A 13,967-nucleotide genomic window follows, 5' to 3' on the forward strand; every position below is an offset into this window, starting at 1 on the left:
GCAGGAGTTCCTCAGAGTAGTGTCCTAGGCCCAAACATCTTCATCTGCTTTATTAATGACCTTCCTTCCATCATATGGTCAGAAGTGGGAATGTTCACTGATGATTGAACAATGTTCAGCGCCATTCGTGACTCCTCAGATACTGAAACAGTCCATGTCCAAATGCAATATCCAGGCTTGAGCTGACAAGTGGCAAGTAACATTGCCTGGCACTTGTATGGCACTAATGACCATCTCCAACAAGAGAGAATTTAACCATTGCCCCATGACATTCAGTGGCATTACCATTGCTCAATCCCCCTCTGTCAACACCTTGGAGGTTACCATTGACCAGAAACTGGAGTAGCCATATAAATACTGTGGCTACAAGAGCAGGTCAGAGGCTAAGAATCCTGCAACGAGTGACTCTCCAAAGCCTGTCCACCATTTATAAGGCACAAGTCAGGAGTGTGATGGAATATTCTCCATTTGCCTGGATAAGTGCAACTCTAACCACACTGAAGAAGCTTGACACCATCCAGGACAAAACAGTCTGCTTGATTGGCATCCCATCCACAAACATTCACTCCCTCCACCACCGATGCACAGGGGCAGCAGTGTGTACCATCTACAAGATGCACTGCAGGAACTCACCAAGGCTTCTTAGAGAGCACCTTCTAAACCCACGACTGCTACCATCTAGAAGGACAAGGGCAGCAGATACATGGGAACGCCACCCCTGGAAGTTCCCCCTCCAAGTCAATCACCATCCTGACTTGGAAATATATCGTCGTTCCTTCATGTAACTGGGTCAACATCCTGGAACTCCCTCCCTAACAGCACCATGGGTGTACCTACACTACATGGACTGAAGCGGTTCAAGAAGGCAGCTCATGGCCACCTTCTCAAGGGCAATTAGGGATGGGCAATAAATGCTGGCTTAGCCAGCGATGCTCATCCCATGAAAGAATGGGGGGTGGGGGAAAAGGTTGCTAATAAGCCTGAGAGATAAGAATGTAAGAAAATTAAGATGGGGAGGAGAACAGAGCTCAGTACTGGTTTTGGAAGTTAATCCAGCCTCCTGACTAGCATAACCTACCTCTGATCAGCATTCTGAGACCAATTCTGATCTAAATCCTGGATCTGAAAAGAAGTGGAGGTTGCACTTTATTTTTAAAAAAAACCTATTGTCCTGAATATTCGTACCTTCACTGGCAGCTTTGTGGAATGTTCAGTGGTTGCTGTGCAAAGGCTAAAAACATTTCGCTAGTACTAGAATGTGCTATCCTTAAAACATTTGCAACTTTTTACCTTGCCTTTTTAACTTTAAATTTCTTTTGTAGGTTGTCATAAGTGATTATGGTCTCTGTTCAGTAATGTATGCATGGCTGTAGGTTACATTTTGGTTGTTTCAGGAGAGCTTACTAAGTTCTTTTGAATCCAAGATACGTCTTGACCACTTTGTTTCAGTGCAATAATGAAAACATCATCTTGTTGCTTGGCTTTTAAAAATGAGCAAGGCTTTTAATTAACAAGTTCCTTCGCAGAACTATGGGTTGTACGAAGATTCTCAATGATTTGTTTCTTGATTGCAGGTTGTTTTGCATGTGGAATGGAAAATGGATTCCGAGTCTATAACACTGACCCACTGAAGGAGAAGGAAAAACAAGGTGAGGCGTATCGCCAGTCAGGTAATGCAGATTTGTGATTACTATTGCTTTTACAAATGTTGAGTTTAAGATTAATTTTGTCGTAAATAAGCCATTAACTTTTGATTTCTGTCTCCATGATCTAAACTATCTGTGAGAAGCTAGATTTTTTTTAAAATGCTGAGTTGTTAATGATGTGAAACATTTTAGCAAGAGGTGCATTTGGAAAATAACGTTCAAGCTGAGGGACAAGAGACAATCTGGTGTCTTATGTGGCTTCTCTTGGCAACAGCACTGGCAGCAGCAAGTGAAAGCATTTGTCTCAGCCAGTGCCACCTGTTTTGTTTCCTTTTTCTTGGCCAAGTTCTCAATGCACCTGTGTAGGCCAACAGTGCAGCTTTCTTGCTGGTGACCTGTGGAGAAGTAATGACATATTACTCCATTGTTGGGTCCCCTGTTTTGAAGACATACTAATCCATGCCCTGCAAACAGTCATAAATGATGCCATGGTACGGATTTGAAGAGAAGCAAGATAGTGCTCTCTTGGCTGCCAACTTTGACCCTTCTTACTAATTGACATACAATGATACTTTTTAAGCAACATGCAAGCTTAAAAGGACAATGGTATTTTCCACTTAATTTTGCAATGCAGCATTTGAGTATTAACAAGTTCTTTGGAATTGATGTACAGATACATTTTGATTGCCTTCTAGTATAAGGTGGTGGTGGTGTGTTACAGTTCACTTGAAGCCTGAGTTCCTATGGCAACACACACTTTATGTGCATGATATAGTTTGAGACTATGACTAGTGATGGCAGAGGCTCCAATGTTCTTTCCATCACATGGCTGACCATTCTTACTACCCGTTATTGATATTTGTTGGAAGGGGGGGAAAAAAAGCCTGGGGTGGAGCTGAAACTTTTAGCTTAGAGGCAGGGACATCACCCACTGCACCACATGACCTCCATTTGCTTAAGATAAATAGGTGTAAATATTATAGTTCCAAGGCCAGACATTTCTGTCCCAAGTGCAATATATCAGTGAGCAAAAGCATGATAGATATTTGGCGTAACAATGTGCTGGGAAGGTTGCATTGTAATTCTTGATTTATTTTATGTTATACTCATTTGGACACTGTTTTGGTAAATCTGTCTATTGTGTGCCATTCGACATTTGAACAACTATGATTTTTTTTCTTTTGCAGAATTTATGGAAGGAGGAGTTGGTCATGTTGAAATGCTTTTTCGATGTAATTACTTAGCTTTGGTTGGAGGTGGTAAAAAGCCCAAGTATCCTCCCAATAAAGGTATAGCTTGGTCAGGGGAAATGTGATATTGAGATTAACCCTTTTGTTGACTATGCCCTTTACCAGCTGTGCCATTTTGAAAAATATTAGGGTGGTTTGTGACTTCAGTTAAAATGCAACTTCATTTGGGTGTAACAGTGTAGTGGTGGTTATCCTACTGGACTAACAATTCTGAGTTATAATCAAACCATGGCAAATTGTAAAATTGATATTCTGGAACCAGAGAAAATTACCGTTAAAGCTGCTAGATTTAAATTAAAACTCAACAGTTTCACTATTTGCCTCCTTCAGGGACTGTAATCCCACAATAGCTATTAATGCACTCTGAAGTATCACTGAACCAATGATTCCAGAAGATCATCTCACCCCAGGGCAAATAGAAATGGACAATAAATGCAGCATTATCAATGTTACCCACATATTGTGAAATTTAAAACAAAAAACAATTTAATTTTGTAATTTTTATTTCTGGTCACAGAGGTGTTGCAGTATTGTCTGGAATTTATCTTTCAATTCACCATATACCAAGTGTTTTTTCACTGATTCATTTTGCCATATCAAGATGAATTTTCTAAGACAAGACAGCAGGCCCCTTGTTGTTCCATATGTGTAGCTTGAACACCTCTTTAAAAATGAGGTGATGTGTGAACTTTGATGTAGTGATATGCATGTTTTGAACTTTTTGTATAATTGAATCAGAGCAGTTGATTTGAGATTTTAACTATTTTTCCACAGGTAGGATTTGAGAGTTGTATTTTGAATGTAGGGATTTTAAAACTTTTTTTCAAAAAGGAAAATAAGCACTGATGATAGTTGGTTAGAATACAAATGGGCTAGACACTGAAGTTATTCATCCAAATTCGAAACGATAAATGATCCTGGATTGGTAATCAATAAACAACTTGCTCTCGCAGTTCGAAATTCACTGGTCTTCAAAGATGGCCCAATAATGTGGGGAGGTACACTGCATTATTTTATATTGCTTTGCCAAGGCAAGTGGCACTGATTTCTGATGTGAATCTTCTCATAACTCATGCTCTGTTCACTGTGTGGGGGAACAGGAGTAGGCCATTAAGCTCCTCGAGCTTAATCTGCCATTCAATGAGACCATGGCTGACCTGTGACCGAACTCCATATACCCATATCCCTTCATATCTTTGGTTAAGAAAAACATCAATATGAGATTCAAAACTTGCAAACAGCATCAATTGTCATTTATTGAAGAGATTTCCAAACTTCAGCCATTCCTTTTGTGTAGAAATGTTTCCTAATTTTGTTCCCGAGAGGCATGGTTCTAATTTTTAGATTGACCCCAGTGAAAATAGTTTCTCTCCATCGACTCTATCTGTTCTCCTTAATAACATGCAAACTTCGATTAAATCACTCCTTTTAACCTTCTAAATTCCAGGGAGTACAATCCTAGTTTGTGTAATGTTTTCTTGTAATGTATCCCTTGGAGTCTGGGTATCATTCTGGTAAAAGCAAAATGCTACAGATGCTGGAAATCCAAAACAAAATGCTGGAAAAACTCAGCAGGTCTAGCAGCATCTGTGGCGAGAGAAACAGAGTTAAAATTTTGAGTCCGTATGACTTTTTCAGAGCTCCTTGTTCGGATGTGTGTCCAGAATTGCTCAGTTCTCCAGGTGTGGTCTAACCAGGGCTTTGTATAGCTGAAACATGACTTCTACCTCCTTGTATTCTAGTCCTCTAGATATAAAAGCCAGTATTCCATTGGCCTTTCTCATTTTTCTGTATCTGTTCAGACTTTTTAAGGATCTATGTACCTGGACTCCCATGTCTTTTTGAACCTCTGCTGTATCTAGTGTTGCACCCCAGTACCCTGTCCTATCCTTTAGGTCTAAAATGGATGACCTCACATTTGCCTGTGTTGAAATCCTTTTGGCCCCCATTTAGTTATTTGCTTAATTTATCAATATCTTTTTGATTTTGGCTCATTGCTGCCTATCTTTGTGTCATTGGCAAATTTGAATTGCTTGTAAGTACACCGAATAGTTGAAGCTCCAACACAGATCCTTGTGGGATGCCATTAATTACATCTTACTAGAGCACCTGCCCATTATCCCTTCTTTTGGTTCTACTGCTGCATAACCTAACCAGATCAGTAATTTGCCTTTAATTCCATGGACTTCAATTTTAGCTAACACTATCTTAAGTGGGGCATTATTAAATGCCTCCTTGGTTTCCATATAAAAATAGTCATAGATATTCTCCTGTCCTGTATTTAAGTCATCTCGACAGAAGATTCAACCGAGCTCATCAGGCATGACTGACCTTTCGTGAATTCAAGCTGGCCATCTCTCTGAACAGTTGAGAATTGCAGTGGTTATTCATCCTATCCTCGATTATAGACTCTGGTAATTTCCTGACAACAGATGTTGGATTAACATCTGTAATTCCATTGTTTTCTCCTCAATTTTTTTAAAAACGGTGAGTGAAAGGCACCATTTTCCAATCTAAAGGTACGGCTCCCAAATTGAGAGGACTTTTGATATTACAATTAGGGCATCAGAAGTGTTCTCACCTATTTCCTTTTAAGCTCAGGGATGGAAATCATCTGGCCCTGGATATTTGTCACTGTGGTGCCAATATTTTTTTTTACTGTTATTTTGTCTGTTAATTTTGTTGAGGGCCTGCCCATTTTAAAAATTCATTTACGGGATGTGGGCTTCGCTGGCTGGGCCAACATTTATTTCCCAACCCTAGCTGCCCTTGAAAAGGTGGTGATGAGCTGCCTTGAACCACTGCAGTCCATGTGGTGTAGGTATATCCACAGTGCTGTTAGGAAGGGAGTTCCAGGATTTTGACCCATGAAGGAATGGCGATATATTTCCAAGGCAGGACGGTGAACGACCTTGGAGGGGAACTTCCAGGAGGTGGTGTTCCTATCTATCTGCTGCCCTTGTCCTTCTAGACGGTAGAGGTCGTGGGTTTGGAAGGTGCTGTTGAAGGAACCTTGTGAATTCCTGCAGTGCATCTTGTAGATGATGCACACTGCTGCTACTGTGCGTGTGTGGTGGAGGGAGTGAATATTTGTGGATGTGGTGCCAGTCAAGCGGGCTGCTTTGTCCTGGTTGGTGTCAAGCTTCTTGAGTTCTTGAGTGTTGTTGGAGCTGCACTTGTTCAGGCAAGCGGGGAGTGCTCCTGACTTGTGCCTTGTAGATGGTGGACAGGCTTTGGAGAGTCAGGAGGTGAGTTACTTGTTGCACGATTCCTAGCCTCTGACCTGCTCTTGTAGCCACAGGATTTATATGGCTAGTCCAGTTCAGCTTCTGGTCAATGGTAACCCCGTCTCCCTCCCCCTCCCCCCCCAGAATGTTGATAGTGGGGGATTCAGCGATGGTAATGCCATTGAACGTCAAGGGGCGATGGTTAGATTCTCTCTTGTTGGAGATGGTCATTGCCTGGCACTTGTGTGGTGCAAATATTACTTGCCAATTGTCTGCCCAGGTCTGGATAATGTCCAGGTTCTGCTGCATTTGGACATGGACTGCTCTCTTGTTGGAGATAGTCATTGCCTGGCACTTGTGCTGCTCCTGGCATGCCCTCCTGCACTCTTCTTTGAACCAGTGCTGATCTCCTGGCTTGACCCTAAACTTGTAGCATTTAATGGGAACTACCTGAGATTCTAACAGACATGAGGTGTTCTTTGATTATTGAAATTGTTAATTGCTTTTGATCTTTGGGGAAACAACTTCAACACCTAGGCTGTTAGTATTTAGCCAGTATTCTGTTATCTTTTTAAAAAAAAAATGCACTGATGACTAAGATGATTCAAAACATATAAACTATCTTCAATAATGTACAAAAGTATTATGTTGCAAACTTTAAATATTATTATTTGATTTTTGCATTGCAATGGATTATGACTTGAGTTCTGAATGTTGCTGCTATGAAAGTTAATTTCAATAATTAAAGTTGCCTCCAGATAATAGTAAATAGGAATGATTAGAGGAATTTTTTTTTAAAGCTCCTTGGTATGTGGTTTGCAAACTTGAGAAATTTCTAGCCAATTCGCTCTAGTCTCTCAAAGTCCCACAGATAGCAAGCATGGATTAACAACCTGGAATCTGCTAGCAGTTAATGGCTATCTAACTTGGTTGGCATCTGTCCTAATCTGCCAAAATTTGCTGTAGGAGTGAATCTAACAGTGAATGCCCTTGGTTAGGTTTACCATTGCTAGTTTAATATCGACGATACTTAATGCTGTAAATTACAAGCATGAGCTGAAAAATTCTGAAGGAAAATGGGCACCTGGGACCTGAGCAAACAGAGCAAGCAATTGTGTACTTCCTTAACTTATCAGGTTGAAGGATTGTGAATAAACAGAGCAAGGACTGAAAAAGGAGTGTGAATTGTTTCTCTTTCTGTTAACCATTTCAATGGTGGGGGAGGAAAATTGGATTTGAGGGAGGGAAAAGTTTGTTAAGATTAAATTTCATGTTTTTAAAATATCCAACAATCAAAACTCGAAGGAATGAAATTCCACACTTATAATGGTTAATTTTTCGTGCTTGAGTGTTTGTTTGGCTGTAATGCACAATTCGCATATTGTTAAAAGAATCTCTGGACAGGCTTAATTAAAACAAAAGCAAAATGCTGCTGATGCTAGAAATCTGAAATTAAAATAAAAGCAGGAATTGCGGGAAATACTCAGCAGATCCGCCTGTGGAAAGAGAAACCAAGTTAATTTTCAGGAACAAAAACAAAAATACCTGGAAAAACTCAGTGTGTCTTACAGCATCTGCAGAGAGGAATACAGTTAACGTTTCGAGTCCGTATGACTCTTCACTAGAACTTCTTCAGAATGTTTCAGGAAGTTACATTTAATATTTTAAGCGGACAACTAGAGGGAAGGCCTGTGAAGAAGTAGAAGGTGGTGTGAGTAAATAACAAAAGGATAATGGTGCAAGGGAAATGCAACAAGTAAGAAATAAGATCAGCCTAGAGTTTGATGATCAGCAATTGTATTTCTTGTAAGGTCCTGAAGAAAGGAAGGATAATTATTCTGTTAAGCTTATTTTGTAGAATTGACTTGATTTCATATTGAGCAGAAATGACGAAATGCTGTGGTATTTTACAGTAATGATATGGGATGATTTAAAGAAGAAGACTGTTATCGAAATCGAATTTTCTACTGAAGTCAAAGCAGTTAAACTACGGAGAGACAGGTAACCTTTGGAAATGTAATCACCCTCCTTGAAATTTGGCTTTCTACTCTTTTCCCATATGTGTTCCAAGTCTAAAATTCAATGTTTAATTGAATATTGAAGACTGCTCAATTTCAATCAGCATTTTGCATTTCTTACTTAACTAGATCACAAAAGAATTACCATGAGGAAGGCTGTTCATGTTCATCTCAGTTCATGCTCTTAGGCCTTGAAGTTTGCCATTATGGCTTATGCATTCCCAACATTGCATTAGCATAATAGAGAGGGGTGACCTAAGTTCAGGAAACCAGGATGTGGAAACGGTTTGGGTAGAGATGAGAAATGGTAAAGGCAAGAAGTCACTTGTGGAAGTCGTGTACAGGCCCCCTAATAGTAACCAAATGATAGGATTGAGCATAATGGGAGCTTGTCAGAAAGGCACGGTGATAATCGAGAGATTTTCATCTACATATAGAATGGAAAAGTCAGATGGGCAAAGTTAGCCAAGATGAGGAGTTCATGGAATGTTTCCAGGATAGCTTCTTAGAACAGCATGTTCTGGAACCAACCAGAGAGCAGGCAAAACTAGACCTGGTGTATTGTGCAATGAGCTGGGATGAATTAATAACCTCATAGTGAAGGCGGCCCTAGGTAGCAGCGACCATAATATGATTGAATTTTACTTTCAGTTTGAGGTGGAGAAGAGTAGGTCTGAGACTTTTTAAATAAGGGCAATTAAGAGGGCATGAAAGCAGAGCTGGCTAAAGTGAATTGACAATTAGGTTAAGGAATAGGTTAATAGAGATGCATTGGCAAACTTTTAAGGGGATTTTTCAGAATACACAGACCAAAATACATTCCAACGAGTAAGAAAAAGTCCAAGGGATGGGTATACCATTCGTGGTTAATTGGAAAGGTTAAAGGTAGTATCGAACTTAAAGAAAAAGTATATAATTGTGCAAAGATGGATGGAAGGCCAGAAGATTGGACAGAATTGAAGGAACAGCAAAGGACGACTAAAAGATTGAGGAGGGAAAAACTAGAGTATGAGAGAAAGCTAGCCAGAAATATAAAAACGGATAGTAAGAGTTTCTATAAATATTTTAAAAAGAAACAAATTAACAAAGTGAGCGTTGACCCTATAGAAAGTGAGTCTGGAGAATTGATAATGGAAAACAAGGAAGTGGCAGATGAATTGATCAGATACTTTTCATCAGTCTTCACTACAGAGGATACAAGTAACATCCTAGAAGCAGCTATAGATCAGGAAATGGAAGGGAAGGAGGAATTCGGGAAAATTACAATCACCAGAGAAGTGATACTGAGTAAATTGTTGGAGCTGTGGGCTGACAACTGCCCAGGTCCTGATGGACTTCATCCTAGGGTCATAAAATAAGTGGCTAGTGAGATAGTTGATGCATTGATTTTAATTTTCTGAAACTTTCTAGATTCCGGGAAGGTCCCATTATATTGGAAGATAGCAAATGTTACTCCATTATTCAAAAAAGGAGGGAGACAGAAAGTGGGAAACTTCAGGCTAGTTAGCCTAACCTGTCATAAGGAAGATGTTAGAAGCTATTATTAAAGAAGTTATACCAGGGCACTTGGATAAGTTCAAGGTAACTAGACAGAGTCAACATGTTTTTGTGAAAGGGAAATCATGTTTAACCAACTTATTGGAGGTCTTTTGAGGAAGTAACATGTGCAGTGGGTAAAGGGGAACTGGTGGATGTACTGTACGTAGATTTCTAGAAGGCATTTGATAAAGTACCACATCAGAGGTTATTGCAGAAAATTAAAGCTCATGGTAAGGGGGATAATATATTGGCATGGTTAGAAGATTGGCTGGCTAATAGGAAGCAGAAAGTAGGCATAAATGGGTCTTTTTCAGGTTGGCAAGGTGTAACGCATGGCATGCCGCAGGGATCAGTGCTGGGACCTCAATTGTTTATAATTTACATAAATGACTTGGATGAACGGATGGTTGCCAAATTTGTTGACACAAAGATAGGTAAGTAAGTTGTGAAGTGGATATAAGGAGGCTACAAAAAGACATAGGTTAAGTGAGTGGGCAAAGATATGGCAAATGGTGTATAATGTGGGAAAATGTGAAATTGTCCATTTTGGCAGGCAGAATGAGAAAGAAGCATATTGTCTAAATGGTGAGAGATTGCAGAGCTTCGAGATAGAGGGATCTGGGTGTCTTTGTACATGAATCGCAAAAGGCTAGTATGTAGGCACAGCAAGTAATAAGGAAAGTGAATAGAATGTTATCATTTATTGCGAGGGGAATTGAATACATAAGTAGGGAGGTTATGCTTCAGTTATACAGAGCACTAGTGAGACCATATCTGGAGTACTGTGTACAGTATTGGTCACTTTATTTAAGGAAGGATGTAAATGTGTCGGAAGCAGTTCAGAGAAGATTTACCAGTGTAATACCTGGAATGAAAGGGTTGTCTTATGAGATACGGTTGGACAGGCTAGGCTTATATCTGCTGGAGTTTAGAAGAGGCGATTTGATACAAATAAGATCCTGAGAGGTCTTGACGGGGTGGATGTGGAGAGGATATTTCCTCTTGTGAGAGAATCTAGAACTAGGGCTCACTGTTTAAAAGTAAGGGGTCACCCATTTAAAACCGAGATTAGGCAATTTTTTTTCTGATTGTTGTGATTCTTTGGAACTCTCTCCCTGAAAAGGCTGTGGAAGCAGAATCTTTGAATGTTTTTAAGGCAGAGGTGGTTAGATTCTTGTGAAGCAAAGGGGTGATAGGCTATCGGGAATATGGGATCATATTATCAGATTAACCATGATCTAATTGAATGGTAGAGAAGGCTTGACACTATTAAAATAGATAGAAATTGGATGGAATAGGAAATCTCAAAATAGGTAGGACTCTGGGTTCAAATGATATGCATCCAAAGGTGCTGAGATGGTAAGGTGTTGAGAGTCTTTGCCCATAACTTCAATAGCTCTATGCAATATGGGATAATTCCTTTTTCGATGGAGGGTAACTCATAGTTCCAATTTTCAAAAAGTAACAAATCAGTGCCAGGGAACCACAGGACCATCAACCTGTCATCCATCATTGGGAAGATGCTTGAAGTGATCCTAAGAGATGTCCCTTAAGATCACTGAGAAAGAGAAGAGGCCATAGGCGTTTCTCAACATTAAAAGATGGATGTTTCTTAGATAGCTTTTTTTTTGGAAGAAGTTACTTAATTAATCGATAAGTGTAATCCGGTTGACATTGTTTACCTGGACTTTTGAAAAACCTTTAAGTACAATTGAATGTTTTTCCTTCCCTGCTATTTACTTTCTCTTTGTTACAGAATTGTAGTAGTTCTGGATTCCATGATTAAAGTCTTCACATTCACTCACAACCCTCATCAGCTACATGTATTTGAAACCTGTTACAACCCAAAAGGTGAGTTAGTGTTTATCAGAGGGTTCAGCGCAGAGCTTTCCTTGTACTGTTGACATCTTTCATTATTGTGTTATAAATTTTGGAGTTTATTTCTATGGGTAACTGTAGCAGTGAAGAATTCAACTCTATTCTAGTTTGGTTTTCAGCAAAATTCAGGATATGAAAGTATTGAAAGAAATTCTTGTGATGAGTTTGCAGGTGACATCAGATTGGGCGAGGTGGTCAGTGCTATTAATCACTGAAAATTCCAAGGGATTGATATAGACTATCTCCGTAGTAAAATTGATTCTAACAATAATCAGTGTAAAGTTATGAGAGGGGGCAGAAGTGAAAATGTGGAGTAAATATTTAATATGATTTAGGTAATAACACAGCAGAGAGAACTGAATTTCTTTGTATACAATTAAGTCGGTTTAGTGTTTGCAGACAGTTAAAGCAAATAAAATGGCATCTATATTGAACTGGTTTGTGATTTTGAAGTTGTTTACAGCCTTGATGAGACTGCATCTGGAACACCTTTTTTCCCTCCTTTTTTTACTATATATAGAGGAATTTAGAGGAGAGTTGGACACTAATTCTTAAAAATTAAAGGGCTGATTTATAAAGGACTACTGAACGTGGGATTTACTCTCGAAGTGAGTGAAGGACAACTTGATGGAGGCTTTATTACAATTTCCAGGATTAGCACAGTATTCAAGGATGAGAGCATGCAAAAGAAAATAAACTTCTCAATATTTTTATACTGTCAAAATTGCTGTTGATAAATAAGATTCCTTTTTGAAAACTGCAATAAGAAACCCGATGGGAGTTTTGGAAGGATTGGCTTGATTGCTGCTCAAAACATTACTATGTGAGCTGCTAATCCCAGCTTTGTTGCTTGAGGGGACTGGAGAAGGGCTTGTCCAAAAGACTAAAAATTGGAGCTAGACTGTTGCTTTCTACCTCATAAAAAGGGTATTGACAGAGGACTGGACATGGATTGTCTGCTCATCTTCTAAGAGTAATGATGCAAGGGAGCCTAAATGGAGAGAGGAATTAAAAATAAAAATACTGAAAAATGTTTCTTTCAGCAAGTATTTTCAGGCTGGTTAAGTGGCCTTTCTATTTTTATGCAAATCATTTGCTACATGTTGTCCTTTGCCACTTTGATAGTGTCTGACATCAGTGAAAACATTTCACCAACTGCTAGAAGTCATCTTTTGTAGTAAACTAGTTAAAAAACACAACATTTGCATTCTTAACTGTATAGTGAACTATGATCTTGATGTGTTTAGGTGAGCTAATAAATCACTGTGTAACTTATTTTAATCACTTGTCAAACATTGTATAAAGAGAATACATACCAAGCTAGAGAAAGCGACTTATCTTGTACATCATCCATGTGTAAAATATATTGTAAGAAGGCAAGCAGCAGCACCCACAAATAGACCACAGATGTTCTATGGTTAGTGTTTTTCAAAAATTTATATACACAGTGGTGAAACACAAACCTCGTGATAGGCTTAAATTATCCAAATCCAGCCACAATATTGGTTTGTGGGAGTATGATAGCTTCCACCTAATAGAATATTAGATTTACTGTGTCTTTTCATTTTAATTCCCACAGTCTTTCAACAATACAGATTTCAGCAATTTGGCTTTTTAACCGGCTTTAAAATTCACTGCAAAGGGAGTGATTCCATGAAATTAATTCAGAGTTCTTAATATGTTTGCACTAATTAAAATGCTGTGCTCCATAATGTATGTTAATTAACTCTTGGCAATACATTTGATGATTAAAATTGTGCAAAGTGTAAAATTAGAACATTTACAAGGATGCTATGAGTCAATGATTGACTGTAGTACTCCATGCACAGCCCATTTTTCTATTTCAGTATTTACAATGAGAGCCCATAGTGGAACAGGTGCATTCTGATTACTGTTGCCATAAAGCTGTCCACCAATTACAGTACTTGAACCTGTTATTATAAAATGCTTTTTTACTCACCCCAGCATTTTTCCTGGTTCCATGAAGTTGCTGATTTTTCTTTCTCACCCCTGCGCACCTCCCCCTTGTTTTACCAAGTGGGTCGTTGATATTATTTCAAGGTGCACACCAATCTTTGCCTGTTTCTCCTGCTGATCAGTACCAGCAGCGTGATAACGTATAAGCCATGAGCATGCAAATTGTATTCTCCAAGTGTTCCAGTCAACCCCACTCTCGTACCTTTTGATTAGAAAGCAGTGATGACCTGTCTGAACTCCCTATCTCTGTAAATCTGTATGTGCAGACAATTGCTTTCATTTTGCCTTCCTTTTCCTTCGATAACTGAGGTCCTGAGCTAAATGTATTTGCAAATTGTTCATCAACTTCAGACGTATTTTTTAAAAGCTTCATCCATAGCTACCAAAACTTGATAAAATTTTAGTCATTTTTTTAGGGTAGAACTACAAAAA

The 13,967-nt window shown here is 39.0% G+C and overlaps 1 protein-coding gene across 3 annotated transcripts in view; it reads left to right on the top strand.

Annotated features, from left to right (window-relative positions):
* Positions 1 to 13,967, top strand: part of wdr45b (WD repeat domain 45B) — a 42,601-nt gene that overhangs the window by 12,293 nt on the left and 16,341 nt on the right. For 2 of the 3 annotated variants that reach the window (XM_078570700.1, XM_078570698.1), the window contains exons 2-5: positions 1,575 to 1,670; positions 2,834 to 2,935; positions 8,037 to 8,124; positions 11,437 to 11,531. In XM_078570700.1, the coding sequence (XP_078426826.1) occupies positions 1,575 to 1,670; positions 2,834 to 2,935; positions 8,037 to 8,124; positions 11,437 to 11,531 (381 nt within the window). The remainder of the gene's footprint in view (positions 1 to 1,574; positions 1,671 to 2,833; positions 2,936 to 8,036; positions 8,125 to 11,436; positions 11,532 to 13,967) is intronic. The other variant, XM_078570699.1, reaches the window with a different exon arrangement.

Source organism: Cetorhinus maximus, chromosome 24, assembly GCF_964194155.1.
Source record: "Cetorhinus maximus chromosome 24, sCetMax3.hap1.1, whole genome shotgun sequence".
NCBI classification, from domain to species: Eukaryota; Metazoa; Chordata; class Chondrichthyes; order Lamniformes; family Cetorhinidae; genus Cetorhinus; species Cetorhinus maximus.